This window comes from Dama dama, chromosome 16, assembly GCF_033118175.1.
Source record: "Dama dama isolate Ldn47 chromosome 16, ASM3311817v1, whole genome shotgun sequence".
Lineage (NCBI taxonomy): Eukaryota > Metazoa > Chordata > Mammalia > Artiodactyla > Cervidae > Dama > Dama dama.
Window position 1 is genome coordinate 41568055 of NC_083696.1, and position 25153 is coordinate 41593207.

Below are 25153 nucleotides of genomic sequence, written 5' to 3' on the forward strand. Positions count from 1 at the left end.
TCAGTGAGACTATACATTCTCGATGAGAATTTGAGTGATCCGTTTTCCCTTGTGTGATTGTTCTTAAAATAATACAAGCCTAATTTGGATCATCTGGCTGATCACCTTACTATCAAGTACGACTTCACAATTTTGGTGCTCACATACCTGCTTAGGGATATACTTGGGCCAAGCAGTTATTCTTGAATAATTTAGGGCTAATAAAAAAGGTGCAGGCAGACTTAATACGTAAATGATGCATTCTACCAACTGAAGGCCAAGTTACAGTACATTTTTCCTCTGAAGAAAAATATAGAGCAAATTGGGTCATCACACGGCACACAACAGACTGGCAAGCTCAACTCAGAACTTAGAAATTTCTTAATGGATTGGAGTTTCTGTTTGGGGTGATGAGAATGTTCCAGAGTTAGACAGTGGCTGATGCTCACACAACACTGTGGATAAACTGGAAGCCACTGAATTAACTATTTTCAAAATGATGGATTTTATCTTATGTAATTCCTAAGATAAAATGTGTTTATAGTTGCATAAGGGTTTCCCTGATGGCTCAGACAGTAAAGAATCTGCCTGCAATGCTGGGGACTCAGGTTCGATCCCTAGTTTGGGAGTATCCCCTGGAGAAAGGAATGGCGACCCACTCCAGTATTCTTGCCTAGTATTTTTCTATTCCATAGACAGAGGAGTCTGGCAGGCTACAGTCCCTGGGGTCACAAAGAGTTGGACACAACAGAGCACCTAACAGAAGAGTGACAACCCTGTGAAGTTTATGTCTAGTTTTACGTTTATTCATATCTGTTACATTAAAACAAGTTAAAATAGATGTATTGACCTATTTTAAATCAATATGGGGGATCAGTGAGACTCCATTTGTCCTTTTAAAAAGGGCTATATATGGGAAAAGTTTTAGAAAAACTTATATGTAAGACTCATAAACATAGCTTATTTTTCTGAAACTTTACTACTAAAACATTTAATAAACATGGGAACTTAATACAAATTTTCTATCTTCTTTATAAATTAACCCAAGACCTTTCCAGATTTTCATTTATCCATAAGATTCTCATTTATCCATATAACATTTCTACTTCCAAAAACTGAATACCAGTTGGAACACAGTAGCTGCTCAACAAATACACACTGCTTTAAGAAAGAGCAACCGAGACACCGAAAAGCAGGCACCGAGAAACAGAAATGCAGGTTTCCACGTTGCTCCAGGGCACTTCAGTTTCTGCTTGATTCTTTACAACTAACCAGAGTTACTAGTCAAAAACTCCCAGTGATTTTAAAGCCTTTTAGTAATTAATAAATTCAAAAGGAATATCTTTTCTGACAACTAGTAGGCTGTTTTACATAGGGACCCTGCAGTAAGAGGCACAGCGGTGGGAAACAGCTAAGAACTTCTGAAGGTTAAGGAATTTGACAAGCACAGCTTGAAATGTACACTAAGCTCAGGTCCAGTGGAGTAGGCAGCAAAATACCAGACACAAGTCTTTCCTATTATACAAGAACTAAGAGTTTTAATTCTGGTAGTAGAGAGATCAAAAGTACTTCTGCCAACGGATCAGGATGTTTTAGAAAGCAAATCAATAGTTTAATGACAAGTGTACTTTGGAAATACATTTAATAAACCCAAATAAAATTCACTTATTCAACCAAAACGAATCTGTATATGCTTTATCGTGGTAATTTATAATCTACAAACAAGTTTACATATACAGATATATATCACTCTAAAATTTTTCCCATCATATTGAAAAATTCAGAAAATATGTAAGTTTACAATTTTTTGAGCTCAATTGTACAGTGTGCTTAGTCGTTCAGTCATGTCCTCTCTTTGCGAGCCCATGGACTGTAGCCTGCCAGCCTCCTCTGTCCGTGGGGCTTCTCCATGAAAGAATATTGGAGTGGGTTGCCATGCCTTCCTCCAGGAGATCTTTCCAACCCAGGGATCAAACTCAGGTCTCCCACATGACAGGAGGATTCTTTACCATCTGAACCAATAGAGTAAAATTTTGAAACTCAAAGATTAGTTTTTTTTTAAGTAGGAAAATACATTTTTAATGCTATATTGATTCCAATTTTACAAATTTACAACTGGATGATATACAACAAAATGTTAAGCATTTATATCTAGACTGTGGGACTACAAATGATCTAAAAATTTTTTTCCGGTTTTTCACATGTATTACCTTGAAATTAGGAAATTTTATTTTTTTTCTTAAAAAATTATTCCTAAAAAAAAAAATTCCTTTTCTTCTTTAATGATTTTTAAAAATTTAAGTACAACTGATTTACAATATTGTGTTACAGTTGCAGGTGTAGTGCACAGTAATTCACTATTTTTGTGGGTTATACTTCATTATAGCTTATTACAAGATAATGGCTATAATTCCCTTTCTATACAATATACCCTTGTTACTTATCTGTTTTATACACCATAGTTTGTATCTGATAATCCCATACTCCTAAGTGTCCTTCCCCTCTGGTAAACCCAAGTTTATTTTTTGGATCTGTAAATCTGTTTCTGTTTTGCATATACATTCATTTGTATTATATTTTAGTTTCCACATATGAATGCTATCAAATAGCATTTCACTTTATCTACTTATTTCCCTAAGTACAATATTCTCTAGGTCCACCCAAGTTGCTGCAAATGGCAGTATATCATTCCTTTTTATGACTAAAAACTCAGAGAATCATCAGTCAAAGACTGAGTCTACCACGAGTGACCTTGACTCTATCAAGGTTGATGACAGAGTCAGTTTTCTATTTTGCTAAGGCTGGGATGCAGTAGCAAGTAGACTAATTAACCACCCAACATTGACCCCTTAACCCTCTTTTCATCCTCAAAACCACCCAATATGAAGCAGACGTTATTCCCTCTTTTCAAATGAAAAAACTGAAAATTCTACCTAAAGAGCAATGAGTGTTTCACTTTGGCTATTTAACAGAATTACATGAATAAAAGACAAGAGATGCTGATAGGATCCCTGGGTCAGGAGGATCCTCTGGAGAAGGGCACAGCTACCCACTCCAGTATTCTTGCCTGGAGAATTCCATGGACAGAGAAGCAGGATGGGCTATAGTCCATGGGGTCAAAAGGAATCAGATACAAACGAGCAACTAACATTTTCACTTTCATATAATGTTATAACAGTTATTGCTGGTGAGTCTTCGGTAGTGATTAGGGGTAAAGCTGTTAGGGGGAAAAAAAGGTCCTATGACACTGTTTCAGGGGGATATAGTCCATAAACATGTTTGGGAAAAGAAAGCTCTAATGGACAGAATGGGGGCAGGATGGGGCAGGATGGGGCAGGATGGGGGCAACTAACAGACATGAAAACGACATAAAAACGAAAGCAGACCGAGTCCTGGGGGTTTGCAGAACTTGGAGAAAGAAAGATCCTGTCCACACACACTCCTCATAAGGACTGTAGGGGTACTGCAGGGGCCCCGGATTTAATCAGAAGGAAGTGGTGGCTCAGACAGTAGATGCAAGAGAACTAGGTTTGATCTCTGGCTTGGGAAGATCCCCTGGAGAAGTAAACGGCTACCCACTCCAGTATTCTTGCTTGGAGAATTCCAAGGACAGAGGGCCATGGGGTCGCAAAGAGTCAGACATGACTGAGTAACTTAACACTTTCACTTTCCCAGTACCCCAGACAACAGTAAGAAAACTAAACCTTCGATGATTAAAATTATCTGCCCAAAGTTACACTGCCATTAAATGAATTAAAATTTAGGTGCTGCTTCAAATCCAATGCTCTTTCCACTAAACCACACTGCCTAAAAAAATAAATTCCTTTTAAAATCCTAGCGAAGCAAAAGACCAAGTTATTTAGTAAAACATATACATACCAATAAATACGTGACTTGATCCTATTTGTACTTAGTAGAAAAGAAGTCTATACTTGAAGCTTAACATTAGAGTTTTAATCCTGGCTCTCAATGATTCTGACTTTGGGCAAAAAGCACAATTTCCAATTATTCTGCTTGCCTGGAGGAAGCACGTACCTTGACATAAAAATCAAAAGAAATGGTTCATCTGAAAATACTTTATAAATGAGGTTCATACTTCTGGCTGCAACCATATGGTCAGCTAGTTAGCTCCAAACCTTCCTGACACAAACATCTAGAGTTGCTATTTAAATATTTCAAGACAAAAGTAACTTTAAATGCATGGCCGTGGTAACTAAAGAGTAGGGGGAATCAATGTGTGCCAAAAACTAAGAGAAAAGTAAAATCCAGAGAAGTAAGCATAAAAGATAACCTGTGACTGTCCTAGTGCAGATAGGGGAGGTAGTCTTGGTAATCTAGGGGTTTACACGGTGACTTCTGTACAGGACAAGAGACATTCAAGGCCTGCACTGGGTGGGAGCTGGAAATGAGCCCCCAAGGAGTCTTGATTCATACTAATATATAAAATGTCTCAGAAAGGTGGGCTTAAAAAAAAAGTAAATTAAAAATCAGCCCACCACAGAGGGAGACAATAAGGAAGCATGTCTATCTTAATCTGGACTCTGGGTAAAGGGGCAAAAAACATCTGCTGAGAATCTGTAACCAAAGAGAGGTGTCAAACTCTGGTTCAGGAAATTGCAGGTCAAGAAACTAAAATATAAATTGACCTTGAGCCAAGGACACTTCCAACTGGGTTGAGTTAAATGCAAAACCTCTCCACTAGAGGGCACCTCCAATCCAGACCACAGACAAATCTCTATTCTAGTTTATCTCATAATCTAATGAAAACAATATGAAGAGAGCAAGAATCAGTAAACAACAGAATTAAACCTCTAAGAAATTCACATAAGATAACATGACAGAAATGAGTACGGATGTTGAAATAATCAAAACCTTAAGAGAATAAGAGACTATGAAAAAAAGAGGCAGATTTGAATAAAGAGGAAATAAAACTTTGGAAAATATAAGCTGATTAAACCAAAAGCTTTAGTAGGTGAGTTAAACAGCTGAATAATCACAGCTGAAGAATGAATTAGTGAACTAAAAGAGAAATCTGTGGAAATTATACGGACTAGAAAAAATAAAAGACATGAGATATGAGTGGTTAAGACATACAGGAGACAGAACAAGATGATCCAAGATATGTCTAAAACGGTTTCCAGAATGGAAGATACAGAATGCAAAAGGCAATATTCAGAGAATTTTCCAAAACTGATGAAAACTAGAAATCCCTAATTTCAAGAAATATACACCAAACAGAATCAATAAATATCAACCCACCGCACTTTGTAGTAAAACAAAAAGATCTTAAGAGTGACTACGTAATTTATTTTCCAAACTGGGGCACTTTTTTCCCTGAGACAAATGTTAAACCAGATAGGACCCCAAGACAATAGGAGTAAAAAACTGGGACTGCTACAGACTATTATGTCCCAGCCAAAACATCTAGTAATTTTACTAAAGAAATGATTAGGAGACTGACAGGATATCTGGCAACAGAAGACGGAAGACAATGGAACAGACTCTTCAGTGGGTGAGAAAAGGGACAGTACTGTATTTCTATATCCAGCTACAATGTCTTTCAAAAGTGAGGGCTAAATAAAAACATTTCAGACAAAAGCAGACTGAGTTTCTTTTTTCAAATTGCTGAAACAATTACTAAAAGATGCACATGTAAGAAAAAAAGGAAACTCACTTGGAAAGACAGTACAGAAATTAAAAAAAATAACAATTCTATGGAATTATGTCAATTTATTAGAAAACTCTGATAAAGTGAAAAATCTTCGAAAATTACACCTTACCAAAAATGACTCAAGAAGGAAAAGAAAACTTGAAAAGATCTACTGTCTCACCTCCAGAAACATTCATGGTAAATGCTACCAAATATTTAAGTACTAATATCAATCTTATTTAAATTGTTCTACAAAACAGAGACAAGAAAGGAGGGAGGAGAGGGGAGGAAAGAAAAAGAGGAAAGTTCCTTCCCCCTCCTAAAGAGTAAAATTCATACAAAAGAGAAAAGGGGCCAAGAATAATGGAGACTACTTTGAAGAACAAGCTTGGGCGCACTCACCTTACCAGAGACCCAAATTTACTATAAAGCTACATGGATTAAGACAGTATGGTATAGGTAGAGAGACAGAGAAATAGACCAATGGAACAAACAGAGAAAACAAACAAACAAACCCAAAAGAAATCAGAGCCATGGCAATACAGATTGGTGGAGAAAAGCTGAGTGCACTATGCAATAAACAAGGTTAAGAAAATCCACACGGGAAAAGTGAAATTAGATATTTATCCCCAAATGAATTTCAACAGATAAAATGTAGAGTAAAAAATCTGAGTTTTTACTTTTTTAGGTAAATAGCAATATATTCAGAATAGAATCATTTTACCAAAGGACAGTAACTATTCTTGAGGGAAACAGTTGATATTCGAGGAATACCAGAGTAACTGTTCCAGCTAGCAGGAACTAAAGGTAAAATATAATATATATGTAACACGTAAGGTATACACACACACACACAATATACCAAAACATAACGTTTACTATATATACAACTACTATAGTCCTTAGAGATAACAAATTACCTTGGGGAAAATGGTATTTTAGTCAAAAGACAGTCCTCATTTACTAATACAAATATGCCTATTTTAGTCGTATCATTTCTCATACTACTAATAGCCAGACTGAAAACACAGAAAGGAAAAAAAAATCAGAGATAATCACCATCTCCTTTGTGATGTGCTTCCTTCTTCTTGCTATTACAGCCTGCATCCTTGCAACTGAAAATGAGAATCTGGACACTACACAAAGTTTCATTCCATACTCTTTCAATTTATAGAATGAGCATTTTTTAAATTAATTTTTTTATTGAAGGTTAATTGCTTTACAGAATTTTGCTGTTTTCTGTCTTAAATGAGCATTTTAATAAATCATTTAAATCTCTCAAAATCTGATTTGAATGCCTGCAAAGCGATTCATCATATGCTAGGACTCGCTAATCTGTGTAGCTTCATCTCCCCTGGTTCACTAAGCTGCAGACAGGATGGTCTCTTCTAGTTCTGCAAGAGGAGGTTTTGCTGACCTCAGGGCCTTTAAACACGCCGTTTCTTTTTCACTGGTACACTGTTCCCTTCCTTCCCTTGATATCCCCATCCAATAATAAAAATAAGAAATCACTCTCCAAAGATTTCAATACATGCTTTTTCCCTTCATATCACTTATCACAAATTGTAAATATAGATCTACTGGTACAATTTTTAAGTAGCTATCTCTGAGCAAGTTATCATGCCCTTTTTTTTCCCCTTCTGCTTTTTCTCTAGTATTTAGCATTGTGTCTGACCCATAGAAAGGAAATACATGGTCTGAAAAACCATTTTCTTGTCTAAACTTATTCTTGTCTAATAAACTTCCTTAAGCATGTTGACTTGTATTTTTTCTTTAATTCTGCTAGTTGTATAACAAAATTAAGATTTTAATGGCTGGGATAGTTAAAATTCTTGCATTATCATTCTCATATATACACACACATATATATACACATATATAGCTATCCTTGAAAAAGAGGGCATGTAAATTTTTAAAAATTTTATCATCACACTCTAAGATTCTTTTTAGCTTAAAAATTATGTGATTCTAATCCCATTTCATGAACTGGTAACAGTATTATTCTCGTTACCATGGGTATGTAATACAATTATTGCATTCATAAATGTAACATCATAAATACTCAGTTGTAGCTAAACAAAAACAGTATTTGGTGGAGACATGTTTAACTGGCTTTAAAATGCTTTCTTAAATAAAATGTAATATTAAAGAGGAAGCAAGCTACTATTGTAGATCATTAAAATAATTGTCTATTTAAACACAGGGGTCAGGGTGGTACTCCAGTCTTAAACCTGTACATGTGACTGGGGTACTCATGATTTATATAACCCTGAATCTTTCAATTATAGGAATTTTCAAAACAGCACATCATCTATTAAACAACAGCAATAATGGTAACATCATAAGAAAACCTCGGAACGTCACGTGGCTCTGTAACTGTGGCAGTAAAGTAAAATACTATAGCACATGCCAATTACTACTTTCTTGTCCTACAGAAACGCATCTTTGATCTTTAAAAGAAGTCAGTGCATATATCAAATAAGCCATATACCATGTATATAGGCCAACTTCCCTTGTATTCCCCCAGTTGTATGTTTTAAAAAATCTGCTGGCAATGCAGGAGACTCAGGTTTGATCCCTGGGTCAGGAAGATCCCCTAGAGAAGGGAACGGCAATCCACTCCAGTATCCTTGCCTGGAGAATTCCATGGACAGAGGAGCGTGGCGGGCTACAGTCCATGGGGTGGCAAAAAGCTGGACACGACCGAAGATATGGAAAATGAACAGCCTGTCCATATCAAGAATGAAGAGCCTGTAATTTCTGAGCCTTGCTGAGATTTAACATTCTGAGATATTAAGATAGCATCTCCTCTGGCCTACTGAGTAGCATTCTAACTATTGTTAAAAAATGTTTAAATGTTTGTAAGTAAGAAAGAAAGAAGATTTAAGAAAGGCATAGAGAACAGAGCTTTTACTGATCTAAAAATTCAGAAGAAAGCCTCTCAACTCTCCTTATCTCTTTTCCCATGAGAAAAGCCCAAATACTGTACGTACTCCTTCAGAAGACTCCACCAAAAAGTGTAAGGAGGTCAAAGTGAAAGTGAAAGTCACTCAGTTCGTGTCCAACGCTTTGTGAGTACAGTCCATGGAATTCTCCAGGCCAGAATACTGGAGTGGGTAGCCTTTCCCTTCTCCAGGGGATCTTCCCAACCCAGGGATTGAATCTAGGTCTCCCATAGCGCAGGTGGATTCTTTATCAGCTGAGCCACCAGGGAAGCTCTCAAAACAGACTATTCAAGGAAAAAAGATAAAGGTAATCACCAACACTTAATTTTAGAACCCTAAACTTTGATTCAAAGAAGCTAGAATTTGGAGTTCTCTATTTACCCTCTGACAGAAAAAGCAAAAAAGTGTTTTAAGTAAATGCCTTTTAAGTTTTGGCATACATGCCCCATACATGTCAGTTTTCTGATTCTTTGGAATTCTAAATAATTTTTCCCTTAACAGGTTTGTAAAATATCAATTTGCCTTAAGTCTACACTATTATATGATCTGCCAAAAAATCCAAGAACTCATCAAGTCAGCCAACAAGGAAGACCAGGCAAGTTGGGAAACAGATTTAGAAGAATCCTCTAATAGAAGAAATAATGAGTTTTTAAAAAAGAAGTTTTTTCTGGATACCCCTCAAACATTAGTTATGACAGGAGATAACTAGTGTTTGAGGGTAAAAAAACTAATCTGGTTTTCCAAAAAATATAAATAGGATGGGAAGACAAAACAGACCAAGGGTTATAAATTCAGTTCAAGATCAAGCGGATTTAGTTTTAACTGCTTTAACAATAAAGAATCTTTAAGAGATACTGATGGCTAGAGCTGTCAACACTAAGTTTTACTCAAACTTTTAAATATGACCTCTTTTTTACACTGCATGCATGTCAATTTCAGGCTTCCTAGGTGGGGCGGGGGCAATGGTAAGGAACCCACCTGCCCATGCAGGACAAGCAAGAGACATGGGTTCGATCCCTGGGTTGGGAAGATCCCCTGGAGGCAGAAAAGGCAGCCCACCCCAGCACTCTTGCCTGGGAAATCTCATGGACAGAGGAGCCTGGGGGGCTATCGTCCCTGGGGTCACAAAGAGTCAGACATGACTAAGTAGCTGAGTACACATGCATGTGCACACATCAATTTCCCAGCCAATTGTCAAAAGCATTTTATTCCTGCCTCTGGTAACACACAATCTGAGGCTGTTTCAGGAAACAAACGAATAAAATACCAAGAGTTTCACTCCAGTTTTACAGTTGCGGTTAAGACTTGGTAAGAAATATGATAGGGGTGTATCGTGAGCAGCTAACACTTTACATATTTACATCTGAAGGCTATGACCTTCACTATGAAAATATGAGTTCTAAACAAGCTAACAGTAAAGAAATGCCTACTGGACACCACCACTCAAATGTCCACCAGCACTTCAAAATCTGCATATTTAAGACTGACCTTACTATCTCTTCAACATCTTGTTCATTCATTCACTATCAACTTTGCTGCCCAGAAATGTAGAAGCCTGCCTTCTCAGTTTACACATTCAACTGTTAACCAAACCCCACAGTGTGACCTCCTTAACATCAATTTTCTATTCTCCATCCTCACAGCTAACTTACGTCAGTTCAAGTCCCAATTATTTCTTACGTGGTCTACTGCTTGATCTCCTGCACTGTCTACACCCAATCAGTTTTCTATATCATCACCACAGTGATGTGACTATTCTGTCACTTCTATTTAAAAGCTTTCAACTGCACATCCACTGTACAAATTCCTTACGGAGATGTAACAGGCTCTTTACCTTCTGGTCTCTTCCACCATTAGTGTCTCATTTCTCACTTAGCTCCTCTATTCCCTATACAGCAGCAACATCTCACTGCTTTCACTCTCTTGGAATGTTCCATGTATACATATATGTATATATATACACATATACACATAAATACATATGTATGTATGTGTGTGCATGTGTGTGTACAAATATATCTTTTCTTATGGCATTCCCTCTGCCAGGTATATTCTTACCAACCGGGAGAGACCATGTCTTTTTGGATCTGGCTTAAGCACTCAGCATATTAAGACGCCTCCCCTGGCCCTCCAAGGGAAGCCTGGCATCCGTCTCACTCTACAGCCCTTGTGTCTGCGCACGCTCAGTCACTCAGTCGTGTCCGACTCTCTGCGACCCCATGGACTGTATCCCACCAGGCTCCTCTGTCCAAGGGATTCTCCAGGCAAGAACACTGGAGTGGGTTGCCATGCCCTCCTCCAGGGGATCTTCCCGACCCAGGAATCAAACTCACATCTCTTACGCCTCCTGCATTGGCAGGCAGGTTCTTTACCACTAGCGCCACTGGGAAGCCCTACTGGTACACATTTCTAGTGATTCAGATCCTTGAGCATTGATGCCGTACCTCCCTCACTATACACCTCCTTACATCTACATATAAGAACATCACTAGAATGCCCACTTCCTACTTTCTCACTGCTGGCTGGTGCAGCAAAGCATTTATTTCTAGGGTGGATTACACTGACATGGCTGTCTAGTCACTAAAAATTTATAAATACTTCTATTTATGTTAAGAACAAGATAATTCATCCACTATAATAACTACATCGCTGTTGCTTGTTGCTTAGTCGCTAAGTTGTGTCGGACTCTTCTGTGACCCCATGGACTATAGCCTGCCAGCCTCCTCTGTCCATTGGATTTCCCAAGCAAGAATAATGAAGAGGGTTGCCATTTCCTTCTCCAGGGGCTCCTTCTTCTGATCCATGGGTCAAACCCATGTCTCCTGCATCGTAGGTGGAGTCTTTCCCACTGAGCCACGGGCAAGCCTATAATATAATTACATGTCTTTCCCTAAAGAAGAGGGTGACTATTTGAAAATGGATTTACTGAGCTCCACTTCATTATTCAAAATTGGTTATGTCTGTCCCCAAGAGCTGAACCACAAAACAAGTTTTCACTGATATGAAGGAAAATCTTAAAATACAATCTTAAAACAGGTTGTTTCAACCATTTTAATTTCTAATATTTCTGGGTTATTTTCAAAGCTAATGCTGTAATTATGAAAAACTTTAAGGTCAATAATATTTTAAAATTAGTAACTAAAGGGAATCAGAACTGCTAGCATATCAAGACTTAGCATCTTCAAAAACTTTTTAATTGAGGATAACTGCTCTGCAGTGCTGTGTTAGCTTCTGATGTAGGACAGAACAAAGCAAATGAGTCACATGTACACACATCCCTTCCCTCCTGAGCCGCCCTCCCACCTTCCACCCCGCCCCGCCCCTCTAGACACGGGGCTAACCTCCCTGCGTCACACACCAAATTTCCACTGGCTATCTATTTTACACACGGAAATGTATCTATTTCAATGCTACTCTACCAACTCGTCCCATCCTCTCCTGCCCACTGTGTCCATAAGTCTGTTCTCTGTAAGGGTTAGCATCTTGAATAAGTGATATAATTAATACCTTCCTCAATATTCTCCCTTCATTTTATCTGTAAAATGGTTACAAATACAAGGGGATTTTAGAAGGTCTGTTTCTGCAAAGTGCTTTGGCAAAGAATACATTTAGGGTACTTTTTAAAAGTCTCTAATCATAAAAAAAGTAAAAATAAAAAAATAAAAGTCTCTAAAACACTACTTCCTATCAGTAAAATTCTGAATTTCTTTAATGATTTGACTGCTTCCTCTCATTCCCTTGGCTAAGTAAGAGAAAAAACATATCACAGGCTCAGAGCATGAACTATAATGTTAAATTATTAAATGTGTCCACTTGCATTCACACACTTGGGAGAATGAGGATTTAGTTTATATTTGTAGGCATACAGGAAAACAATTCTATAACCTATGTTCTACTTCTGTGGCCATCTCTTTGGTTCTGTGGCAGATTTTTCTTATTCCAGAGCAGCGCTGTCCAACAGCAGTGTCCATGATAATGGAAAGATGTTGTAACTGCATTGTAGAGTATGGCAGCCACCATCTGACTACTGGGCACTTGAAATGTGATCAGCTGAATAAAGAACTTAATTTTTACTTTAAAATAGCAAAATGTGGCTAGCAGTTACCATTCTGGACAGTGCAGCAATAAATGCCAGTGTCAACGAAATGTATCAAGTTTGATCTGGTTCTTGTCAAGTTGGGCTTGGGTTAGACCCATACTGGGCTAGCCCTCTCCCCACTGAAGGGTCAGGCAATAGATTTGAGGGGACATACCCTCAGGAATCTGCAAACTTCTGTAGAAGACCAGAGAGTAACTATTTTAGACTTTGTGGGCCAGGAGGCCAAATGGTCTCTGTTGCAACTATCCATCTCTAACACTGTAACACAGAAGTGGCCATATACAATTTGGAAAGGAGTTCGTGTGGCTGTGTTCCAATAACAACTTTTATTTATGAACACAGAAATCAGAATTTCATGTAATTATCATGTGTCATGGAACATTATTATTATCGTTCTCTTTTAGAGTTTCTTCAACAATTTAAGGATGCAAAACCTATTCTTAAGTTTTCAGGCCGTTCGAAAACAGGTTGTGGAGCCAAAGTACCAGCCTGGCTTGTACGCCTATGAGACACAAGAAAGGCCAGTGACACAAGAAAAGATACACAACACCGTTAGTCATCAAGGAAATGCCAACTAAAACCACAAGAAGATCCCACAAGATGGCAAAACCAAAGGCTGGAGCAGATAGAGAGTCCTGGGAACTATTACACACTGCTGGTGAGAAAGTAAAATGCCACAATCACTTCAGCAGTTTCTTTAAAAGCTTAAACATATCACAGGACTCAGTAACCCTATTCCAAGTATGTAAGAGAAAATTTATGTCTGTACAGAGACTCCCATATAACTATTTATACACCCTTTATTCAGAGGGACTGAAAACTGGAAAACCACCCAAAGACCACCAAGGGGCGAATGGATACATAAAGTGGCACATTCATACCATGAAATACTACTCAGCAATAAAAAGTAACCAGCTATTGATACTATGAGACAAACGGGAGTGAAACTCAAAATCATTGTGTTGAGTAAAACAAATCAAAACCCAAAGAGTACATAGTACATGCATTACATAAAATTCCGGGAAATACAAACTAATCTACAGTGACAGAAAGCAGATGAGGGCTGTCAAGAACTAAAGGCTGAGAGAGGGGCAGACTGCAGTTAGGAGGAAATGTTCTGTATTTTAATTGTGGTAAAGCAGTCAAAGGTATGTATATGCCAACTTGTACACTTTAAATGGATGCTGTTTACTGTATATAAAGGTGATTTAAAGCAAGTTTTGATTCCACTGGCATCAGATTTATACACAGCAATCTCTGTGAACTGTTCTATTCACTTTTATAAGTGCTGTTTAACTTGAGGAGATGGGTAAGCAGGGGACAGGTTAAGTTAGCCCGGCATCTCACACCATCATTGCAGAAGGGACCTGTAGGGCACATTAGTAGTTACTTTTATCAAAGGGCTTTAAACAGACAAGTTTTAGGAATTCTGTGAATTGAAAACCTTTCCTATTCATACACTCTGATCTCTCTGTTTGGAACATGTATCATAAGTAAGACTAAAACGTAGGATTCCAAGCATTAGTAAATAATCCTTTATGTTAAAACAAGTTTTCATTTGTAACATGTCTGAAATATTGTCCTTACTTAAGAAAAATCACAAAACAAAAACAAAAAACCCTGTCACTCAGATTCAATTTGTTTGAAAACATTTGTTATATGACAAATATATATGTCTATGAAGACTAGAAGAAACATGCTCAACTCTGGAACAACATTATCAATTCAAAACATTAAAAGGAAAGAAAACAAGGTCCCATTTTCTAGTTAAGTTTTATTCATTCTTTTAAATTTTAGGCTAGTTTTTGACAAGAACTTACAGGGACTTGTCAGATGGAGCAATGGCAAAATAATGATTAAAACATCACCTACTAACAAAAAATAAAAAATATTTTAAATAGTCTAGAGCTATACATTGGTCAAAGATAGGATAGTTTTATTTTTTAACTGAGTATAGATATGTGAGATACAAACATGGCTACCCAGATTCTTCTCAGAGCAAACAATGCTACAGGTTTCTAGAGTCAAATTAAATGTCGTACTTGACTTTAGACAATGTGCTTTGGAAGAGAGAAGTAAAATACCAAAATTCAGGAGTTAATGGAGATGAGTTGGTTGAAAAAACTGAGATTTGAAATTATTTGCTAAACTTAAGACACATGTTTTCAAAACACCAGGCTTCCCTGGTGGCTCAGACGGTAAAGCGTCTGTCTGCAATGCAGGAGACCCAGGTTCAATCCCTGGGTTGGGAAGATCCCCTGGAGAAGGGAATGGCAGCCCACTCCAGTACTCTTGCCTGGAAAATCCCATGGACGGAGAAGCCTGGTAGGCTAAGTCCATGGGGTCACAACGAGTCGGACATGACTGAGAGACTTCACTTTCACTTTTTAAAAATTCTGCAAATATTACTAAATAGGCTTAAAAAAAATCCTTTAGAAAACTCTGCTTTTCCCATTTCTGACCTTAAATACACACCTTTTAACTACATACTTAACTCAGATGTTAGGGAATATGTCTAGCATAACGCTCAATTCTTTCTGAAACTACATACTTCAAGTATCATAATTTATCATACAAACTAGAAATGAGATCAGCTTTTGTGACCAACATAGGTTTGTGCACTTAAAAATTAAAAGGCCACCACAGCTATAGGATCACGACTTCCTGATGTAGTACAGGAATATTCATTAATCTAATGGTTTTCCCAAGTATTTATAGGAAAGCATTTGACTGCTTTTCATCTTAAATTTGTCTCTAAGAGAGGCTTAAACCCAGGGACTTTAAGTGATAATCATTTTTTAGGCTACAAGCATCAACATCTGACTAATAATGTTAATTTCTTGGCACCACAGAAAATGTCCTTCACTGCTTACTGCTTAAGAGAGCTCTTTACTTATTATCTGGGGTATAACAGGGCTCAATTTGTGAGACATGCTACAGATTTAGCCCTCACATTCCACAACAAAAATTGGTAGGTGGAGGAGACGAAGTCATATTTAAAATAGATGAAATGGAAATATAAGTATGTGCATAAATATCTTAGGAAAATTTATGACAGTGTACATATGAATTGAGAAGATGGTGCTTTATTTGGGAGAGAGTGGTAAGGATGACAACTAGAAATCCTAGCAGAATGCTGAAAGTATAAGGGACTTAAGTGTGTGTGTGCTCAGCCGTGTCTGACTCTTTGTGACCCCACGGACTGCCCCCCAATCCTCCCTCCCTACCCCGCCCCCGGCTTCTCTGTCCATGGGATTTTCCAGGTAAGAATACTGGAGTGGGTTGCCAGTTCCCCCTACAAGGGATCCTCTAAACCCAGGGATGGAATGAATCTGCATCTTTTGCCCCTCCTGCGTTGGCACGTGAATTCTTTACCACTGGTGCCACCTGGGAAGCCTGTGAGGGACTTAAGTGCTAGCTGCTCAGTTGTGTCGGGCTTTGTCACCCTGTGGACTGTAGCCCAACAGGCGCCTCTGTCCATGGAGTTCTCCAGGCAAGAATACTGGAGTGGGTTGCCAATCCCTTCTCCAGGGGCTCTTCCTGACCCAGGGATCGAACCCGGGTCTCCTGCATTGCAGGGAAATTCTTTCCATCTGAGCCACCAGGGAAGCCTGTAAGGGACTTAACCTGTAATTCAGGTTCAAGGAGACTAAATTAGTTGCCCAATTAAATGGCATAACACACATCAAGGGGCTCAGCACGGTGCTGGCACGTGACAGATATTCTATGAAGGTCTGTATCACCCTTTTGCTCACCCCCAACCAGCGAGGTGTGCAAGAACCACCACCACCACACTGTAACCTAAATCTTCCAATAGCGCTCTCGTCTTCCAGAGATACCAGGTCCTTTCATCAGCCTATTTCAAGGAACATCACTATGATCTCTATAATACCTACTGTGTAGAGTTGCTGTGAGCATTGAATGAGATCATGTAAAATGGTTAGAAGCTAAAAGTCCAACCAATGCTAGCATGAAGTTTCCAATGCTGCCCTCTCTCAAACGTGTCCTTTCCACTCATGACAGTACGAGTGTGTATGTGTGTCCTTGTGTGTGTGTGCACAAACAGGTATGAAGGGGTAAGGAGCCATGGATGCAATTATCAGATACACTTAAGACTCACTTTTTGACATTTCCCCTCCTTTCCGCAAGATTCTGATATGGACTCCTGGGTACCAATCTCAGTTCATTGAAAATTTCCTGCCACCATAAGTCACTCACTTTCAGTGTGAGGTGCAAACTCAGATATACTGGAATGGGGTAAAGGTGATGGAAGCAACAGCTCCTTCATTCAGGGATATGTTGACAAAAACAATGTCTCACTACAAATTCACAACTCAACCCAGATTCAGTATCTAATTACCATGCAAGGCCCCTGAAAATAGGACATCACACCTTGTACTTCCTTGCATGTGTAAGACAGGACATTAAATGCTTAATAGCCATCCATTGTTTTTCATCATCCTCAAAAATTCAGTAATTTAAAAATTCAACCTGCATGTAACTCTCCAGGAATATATACTGAGACCCTAAACTAGCTTGAGAAAGACTTATAAATCAGTTTCTCAATAAAATATGATAGGTGTTTCACCTAAAAAGTAATGTATCTTTAAACTCAAGTTCTAAAGTACTCAAATAGCTTGAAATTGTAGGCAAATTTTTACATATATACTTTACCTCCCTAGAGAGCACACAGCTTCTATTACATTCTTAAACAAACAAACAAAGACACCCCAAAACTGAAGAACCAGTGTTCTATGCTGCTTCTCCCCTGGCTTTGAAGTTCAAGTTCTCATGGATAGGCCTTCTACAGCTGGACTCCTAAAAGCATTCTTAAAAATCAAATGACAGGACAGTAATTATCCTCAGGAGGGAGGATGTGTGGGTAGTTGGAGAGGGGGCCATCAGAGGGACTTCTGAGGCACTAAAAACATCGTGGATTTGGGTGTTGGTTATAAGAGTGCACACTCTGTGAAAATTCATCAGGCTGAAAAATTATTAATTTTGTATCTGTCTGAAGGAATATTTCAATAAGAGGTTTAAAAAAAAAAAAAAAACAACACCTAACAAATATGGGTCACTGATACATAGCAGACATCATTACATAATGTAAAAAAAGAAGTCTTTAAAAATTACATCCTAGGAAGGGTCAGCGTGGTGAAGAGCTGAAGCCTCCAGACAATAGCCAGTGAGGCACTGTGGCCCCCACCCACCGTTCTGCAACTAACTAATGCCTGCCAATGAGCGTGTGGGTGAGCGTGCAAACAGGTTCTCCATCCTCAGTCAAGCCTGGAGGTGAACCACAGCCCCGGCTGACAGCTTGACAATCAGACCCTCAACTAGAACCGTCTAGTCAAGACACTCCCGGATTCCTGACTCTGAGAATATCTGTGAGATAATACATGTTTGACGTTTAAAAGGAGAAAAAAAATATATGATGCAATATCTAAATACTCTCTTCCTTACATATACAAAAGTGAGCAAAGTAGCCTTGGAAGTTGTACCTATAGACACATCAGCTTATCAGTTTAAATTGGCAACTTTCACCTCACAAAGGGCTGTGGTACAATATCGTGTTCCAAACCCAACCAAGAAGAAAGAAAATACAGCTGGTGGTTATGAACATCAATTTTGGGATCAAATGGAAGTTAATTTATCTGTAAGATACAAAACAGGGATCTTCTTAATGCTTCCTTTTCCTACCTCCATCTAAATTAGAGATTCCATTACAGAAATATTTTGTTTTATTGAATGGTATCACATGCACGTAGACAACCCTTAATTCTTCTGAAGGCTTTTCTCACAAGAGGTAGTAACACTGTCAGAATTATCAAGTACATATAAAGGTGTCTGTCTAAAATACAGACATATTATTTGTACAAATCCACAGGAGAGGTAGCCGGGGTGAGAGAGGGAATGTGTAGCTATTTCCTATGATCCAACACAAGTGTAGCATGTTTTGCAATCAATGTATTAGCTCTTCTATCCATTTGCACTCTGCAGCCTGCCCAAGACAGTCTCAGAATCTGACACTGCAGCAGTCCGGCTCCAGTATCTTTTTCAGCCCCCAGTCCTCTGCAATTCCCAGCACAGCAAAGGGCTTTGGGCACATTAAGCCCTTACAGTATCAGTTTAGCCGAAAGAAAATTACAAAAGTAACTATTTTTCCCCCTTTAAAATTCTCCAAAGTTGTACAGAATTCTCTTCTCAAAATAAATCACCCATAGTCCTTCATGTTTCCTTGCATGTTTTTAAAAGCTAAAAAGACAACTATCTTTTCCTCTAAACCGGCTAAACTTTTGCACTCTGTTAAATTTTAACCTGCCAGTTTTAATGATTCTTCTTGACCCCTAGAGTTACAGTGGTGGTCAATATTTAAACAAATATGACTATGTGAAAACTGTATTTTCTGTTACTACTCAGTCATAATGCAGAGACCAGTAAATAATACTCTAAAAGTCTGAGTAAGACCTGGGATAACAATAGAATAAATCCAACAAAACCCCAGAATTATCATTCATTTAATATATTTACATGTGTGTTAGTCACTTAGTCGTGTCTGACTCTTTGCCACCCCCATGGACTGTAGCCTGCCTGGCTCCTCTGTCCATGGGATTCTCCAGGCAAGAATACTGGAGTAGGTTGCCATTTCCTTCTCCAGGGAATCTTCCTGACCCAGGGTTCAAACCAGGGTCTCCTGCATTGCAGAGGGATTCTTTACCATCTGAGCTATAGGGAAGTCCCATATTTATATAGACTTATATGTTAAATAATATACTTAATATCCAATTATATCATATACATTTTCCTTTTACTCTCAAGAGCCTGGATACCAGCTAGCATTATTAAAACTAACATCTGATGATCCTTCTTAGTTTTTCTGTTACCACTGTACACTAAGCTAACTTTCATTTCTTTACAATAACTACCCAGCAAGTGAAAATAACAAATCCTCATTATCTTCATCTAACTTAATAAGTTTTTTAAAAAAATGGAAGGAGGACCATTCATTTTAGGAAGATAAATACAAATGAGTTTGATTTTTTAACAATCACTGCCTCCTTGGTGGCTGTTAGATAAAGTCCTCTAAAACCAAGAGTAAGAAACTTATCACAACGAGAAGGTTCTTACAAGTCTCTCTTCTGAAGAGACTTGACTACTGACATCAACAGAGCTAAAAGACAAATCAAAATATTGTAATTTTCCATTACTATCGCTTTGTGACTTCCATTAAATACTTATCAGAAGAGATGCTCAGGACTCCAGCCTAAGAATCATATGACACTTACTTAGAGTCAACAGAAAAAACAACACAAAACTGCTCACCCTGGTGGTTCAGGAAAGCACTAGCTACATAATGACTCAACTATTTAGAACTACACATGAAGCTTTCAAATAATCACTGTCTTGAATCAGTGGTAGACTTTTTTAAACTTCATATCCCAATAGTGTTTTCAGAAAAATACTGCCCCTCAAAGCACTTCAGATTTGTCCTTAATCTTTTCATTTATTTACTCATTCCACACAGGGGAGAATTTATCTTTTTCTTGAGAAGGTTTTCTGCTACAATAAAGTACATGTTTAAGTCTCCAAGTATCCAAAACTAAAAGTAATCTAGTGGTCTAACAAACAAAAGCATAAAGAGAAAAAATTCCTTCATGGACTTATCTGGTTGTTGAAAAGACCACTAATTTAGAGAGTAACATACTATAACTCTCTGAAATAAAATGAAGCACTGAACTGGCCTAGTACCCTTTGTTTTGAAAAGTTAGTAAGTTCTTACTTTGGTACATTTTTATGTTGGGGTGGGTGGGAAAAAAAACAACTCCTTACTAAGGCAGACCCTCCTTTGAGACGTAAGTGCTATGAAGACCGCTTGAACTCATCCTGACATTCCTCTGGTGAGGAATGACAACCTTTTTGACTCAAAATGTGGGCGAGATCACACGAAGAGGGACTTCTTTGCAAGAGATAAGACAGATGTATAGTCATAAAAGTACACGAACTTCCTGTCTTCCAAAGCATCATCGGAAAGGCTATCTATTCAAACCATATTCTGGAATGCTCTCTGACACTATTTTTTTATTTCCCCAGTAGATAAGAGCATGGGACCCAAAGTCAGAAGCCTCCAATCCACTTCCTAAATAAATCTAACATCAGTTCTATGCTTCGGTTTCCTCAAAATGACAGAAGTCGTTCTTGCCTATCTACTCTTTTAGGATGGAAGAAAAAAAAAAAAATCACATAAAAATCCTACATGCTTCTTAGAAATGGTTGCTATAAAACTCAAGGAACTACAGTATTATTATTATCACCTTGTATCAAGTTTTATTGCTACTTCTGAATTATGCTACTGATACTGGGTTTCAAATACAAATCTGTGGTCTTCCATCTGTGGTTACAATTTTCTATATAATTCTGTCCTGATAACTTGTGCTTCCCCCTTCAAAGATTTACTCTACTGATCCCTGGCCTGAGAATTAATTTAGTCCGTTCTCTCCCAAAGAAACTGACAGAAGCCACACCACCCCACTCCCTTGTAGACAAAACGTGAGAAGATTCTCCTTTTTACTTGAGGAATGATAACTATACAATATGCAAAATAAGGAGACACACTTGCTATACTCTCTACTTTCTACTTTCCACAACACAAAACCCGTGCGGTTACCTAGAAAATCCAAAGGTTTCTGACAATATAACTGTAACAATAACTGTGTCATAAAATTATCGGATCTAAGGCACAGAAAGGAAAAACTTTATCGAGTTTGCAAGAAATAACCCTGACTCCTCCAGCTACTTTCAGGAGCGGTTAAGGGTCTGTCTCTTCCCAGGGCCTGTGCCCTGTCTTTGAAGAAAAGTGGCCTGGGCCCAAAGCACGCCCGGGGCAGCTCTGCAACCCCATGGGGACCCTCCAGAGCAAACGTCTGCACCCAATGTTGCAGCTCTCGATTCAGACACACCCCCTCCACCCCGCGTTTCAGAGGAGGTGTGGGCACTCAACTCCTTCACTGGGGATAGGGGGACTGGAGGGAGGGCGGGCCCAGGCCTGAGCACCCATTTTGGAGGATCGGGGAGCTCGGCCCCGCAGGCAGTGTGATCAGGAGTGGGGGAGTGATGGGCGAACCCGTGGGAGCGGGGAAGGAGGCAGGAGGGAGGGGGTCTCTTATGTTCGGGGGCGAGAAGAGGAAGGCGGCGGGAAAGACTCGGTAGAGCGAGATTGATCAGTGCGAGGTATTCTTTTTGTTATCTGTTTACGGCCGGCGGGTGTGACCGGGAAGTGCCCCTCAGGACAGAGTCGGCAAGGGGTCTCCCTAACGCCCCCGTCTTGGGGGGCACTGAGGACTTGCGGGAGGCCTCCCTCCGGCGTGAGGACAGTCACTGATAAGCGATGTAGGCTGTGCCCGCCGGGGCGCGGATCCCTGAACCTCCAGCCCCGCGCGAGAGGCGTGGGACCGGGTGGGAGGGGATGGAGGAGGCCCCCGGCCCGGGAGGCGGGAAAGGCCCCAGGGCTCCGGGACGGGGCGGCGTCTCCGGAGCCCCGAGTGGCGGCGGCGCGGGCCCGGCGAGCCCCGACCCTGCCCGAGCCCCTCGGGCCGCGCGCGCCCCCACTCCCCACTCTCCGCGGCCACCCCCCTCCCCCGCAGCTCCTCTCACCTGCACATGATCCGCCATTTTGCTCCATTCATGCTCCTCTGCGGCCCCCCCTCCCCCCCAACGCGCACCTCGGCCGGGCCGCCGCCGCCGCCGCCGTCGCCGCTGCGCCTGCGCGCTGGGGACTCGTCGCGCTGCGCTCACGGCGTAGCGCCGCCCGGCTGCGCAGGCCCGGGCGGCTGGGGCCGCGGTTGGAGAATGCGCAGCGCCGTTGGGACGGCGTAAAGGCGCGGCAACGTCAGCGGCCCGGAGACGCGGGAGGCGGGTGGAGGAGGGAGCAGGCCGGGGGGCGCGAGGGGAGGGGGCCGGGGGAACAAAGCTTTGTTTACATGATTTTTAAAGGGGCCGCGCTCGCTCCGGCGGGCCGGCGAGAGCGGCAGCGGGAGGTTGCGCTGCCTTAGCTCACCGTCTGGGCGAGGGCTCCCGGAGGGACCAGGACCTGTCCCCGCCCAGACCCCTGCACCTGACGGATTCCTCCCTTCAAAAGTGAACCCGCGACGCCCCTCACCCGGCTGCGGCCGCGCCACCGCTGTAACACCGCACCACACCACACCACACCACACCCCCGGGGGTTCTTCCGGTGCGCCCACCGCCCACCTACGTCACCTGCATTATTCTTTACTTTCCACTGCCGACGAATTTGTGTCCTTCTGGATTTCTGCTCCAGTGGACAGGGGTCATTGCTCTCTGATCCTAGGTTTTACCAGCAACCCAAATCTCCTTGTTTTCATTTCTATCCTTTTCTCCACGCTAAACATTCATGGAAATAACCGCCAAGTAATGGTAATGATGGATACACGCAGAAGGCACGGTTCCGATCTTCCCCAATAAATTGTCATCTTAATCAGCTGTCTAGGCTGCCTCCTAAGAGTGGTCAGAAGCTGGGGGAGGTGGTGGCGGGGAGAGATAAAGGGATTTTAGGACCCCTGGGCTCAGTCTTGAGTGGAAAAGCCATCCCTCTGAGTGAGGTCAGGTCAGGCCTTGCCTGCTGCTACCAATTCCAGTCTTTCCCACTAGGAAAGATAGATCCTGTTTTCCATTAGATCCCACTCTGGCTTCCAGTCATGGTCCCCGGATTAGATTTTATCTGAATTCTGAGAGCATAGGTTGTATGTTAGTAGTGAATGACACACACACTTTCTGTTAAGTATCAAGAGGACTGGTGCTCAGCATTCATTTCAACCTTCGTCGTCCTCCGAGTGTGTCTTCCTGATTCGCAGAGGTAGGACACCGAAAAACTACATTACCCAGACTTCCTTGCAGCCAGGGTTCTGTATGCAAGTTCAGTTCAGTTAAGCTCAGTCGCTCAGCAGTCCTGTCCGACTCTTTGTAACCCCATGGACTGCAGCACCCCAGGCTTCCCTGTCCATCACCAACTTCCGGAGCTTGCTTTCAAACTCAGGTCCATGGAGTGAGTGATGCCATCCAACCATTTTATCCTCCGTCGTCCCCTTCTCCTCCTGCCTTCAATCTTTCCCAGCATCAGGGTCTTTTCCAATGAATCAGTTCTTCACATCAGGTGGCCAAAGTATTAGAGTTTTAGCTTCAGCATCAGTCCTTCCAGTGAATGTTCAGGGCTGATTTCTTTTAGGATGGACTGGTTTGACCTCCTTGCAGTCCAAGGGACTCTCAAGAGTCTTCTCCAATACCAGGAAAGCATCAGTTCTTCAGCACTCAGCTTTCTTTATAGTCCAACTCTCACATCCATACCTGTCTACTGGAAAAACAGACTGACTAGACAGACCTTTGTCAGGAAAGTAATGTCTCTGCTTTTTAATATGCTGTCTAAGTTGGTCATAACTTTTCTTCCAAGGAGCAAGCATCTTTTAATTTCATGGCTTCAGTCACCATCTGCAGTGATTTTGGAGCCCAAGAAAATAAAATGTGTTACTGTTTCCATTGTTTCCATATCTATTTGCCATGAAGTGATGGGACTGGATGCCATGATCTTAGTTTTTTGACTCGAGTTTTAAGCCAACTTTTTCACTCTCCTCTTTAACTTTCATTAAGAGGCTCTTTAGTTCTTCCTCACTTTCTGCCATAAGGGGGCTGTCATCTGCATATCTGAGGTTATTGATATTTCTCCTGACAATCTTGATTCCAGTTTGTGCTTCATCCAGTCCAGCATTTTGCATGATGGACTGTGCGTATAAGTTAAATAAGCAGGGTGACAATATACAGCCTTGTCGTACTCCTTTCCTGATTTGGAACCCGTCTGTGTTCCATGTCCAGTTCTTTTTTTTTAATTCTACATATTTAACTTTATTTATTTATTTTAAATTATTTATTTATTTATTTTAATTTACAACATTGTAGTGGTTTTGCCATACATTGACATGAATCCGCCATGGGTGTGCGTGTGTTCCCCATCCTGAATCGCCCTCCCCCCTCCCTCCCCATCCCATCCCTCTGGGTCATCCCAGTGCACCAGCCCCGAGCATCCTGTATCATGCATCAAACCTGGACTGGCAATTCGTATGATAATTTACATGTTTCAGTGCCATTCTCCCATATCATCCTGCCCTCGCCCTCTCCCACAGAGTCCAAAAGACTGTTCAATACATCTGTTGTGTCTCTTTTGCTGTCTTGCATACAGGGTTATCGTTACCATCTTTCTAAATTCCGTATATATGTGTTAGTATACTGTATTGGTGTTTTTCTTTCTGGCTTACTTCACTCTGTATAATAGGCTCCAGTTTCATCCACCTCATTAGAACTGATTCAGATGTATTCTTTTTAATGGCTGGGTAATATTCCATTATGTATATGTATTACAGCTTTCTTATCCATTCATCTACTGATGGATTCCATGTCCAGTTCTAACTGTTGCTT

The 25153-nt window shown here is 40.4% G+C and overlaps 1 protein-coding gene and 1 non-coding gene across 2 annotated transcripts in view; one reads left to right on the top strand and one right to left on the bottom strand.

The window, feature by feature from the left end:
• The window catches only part of XPO7 (exportin 7), a 94592-nt gene extending 72165 nt beyond the window's left edge, over window positions 1-22427 (bottom strand). The window contains exon 1 of the mRNA XM_061163937.1: window positions 22325-22427. Within this exon, the coding sequence (XP_061019920.1) occupies window positions 22325-22342 (18 nt within the window). The 5' untranslated portion in view covers window positions 22343-22427. The remainder of the gene's footprint in view (window positions 1-22324) is intronic.
• TRNAC-GCA (transfer RNA cysteine (anticodon GCA)) lies at window positions 14854-14925 on the top strand. The gene has a single exon. It is a non-coding gene; the product is annotated as a tRNA-Cys (tRNA).
• Window positions 22428-25153: the final 2726 nt, after the last annotated feature.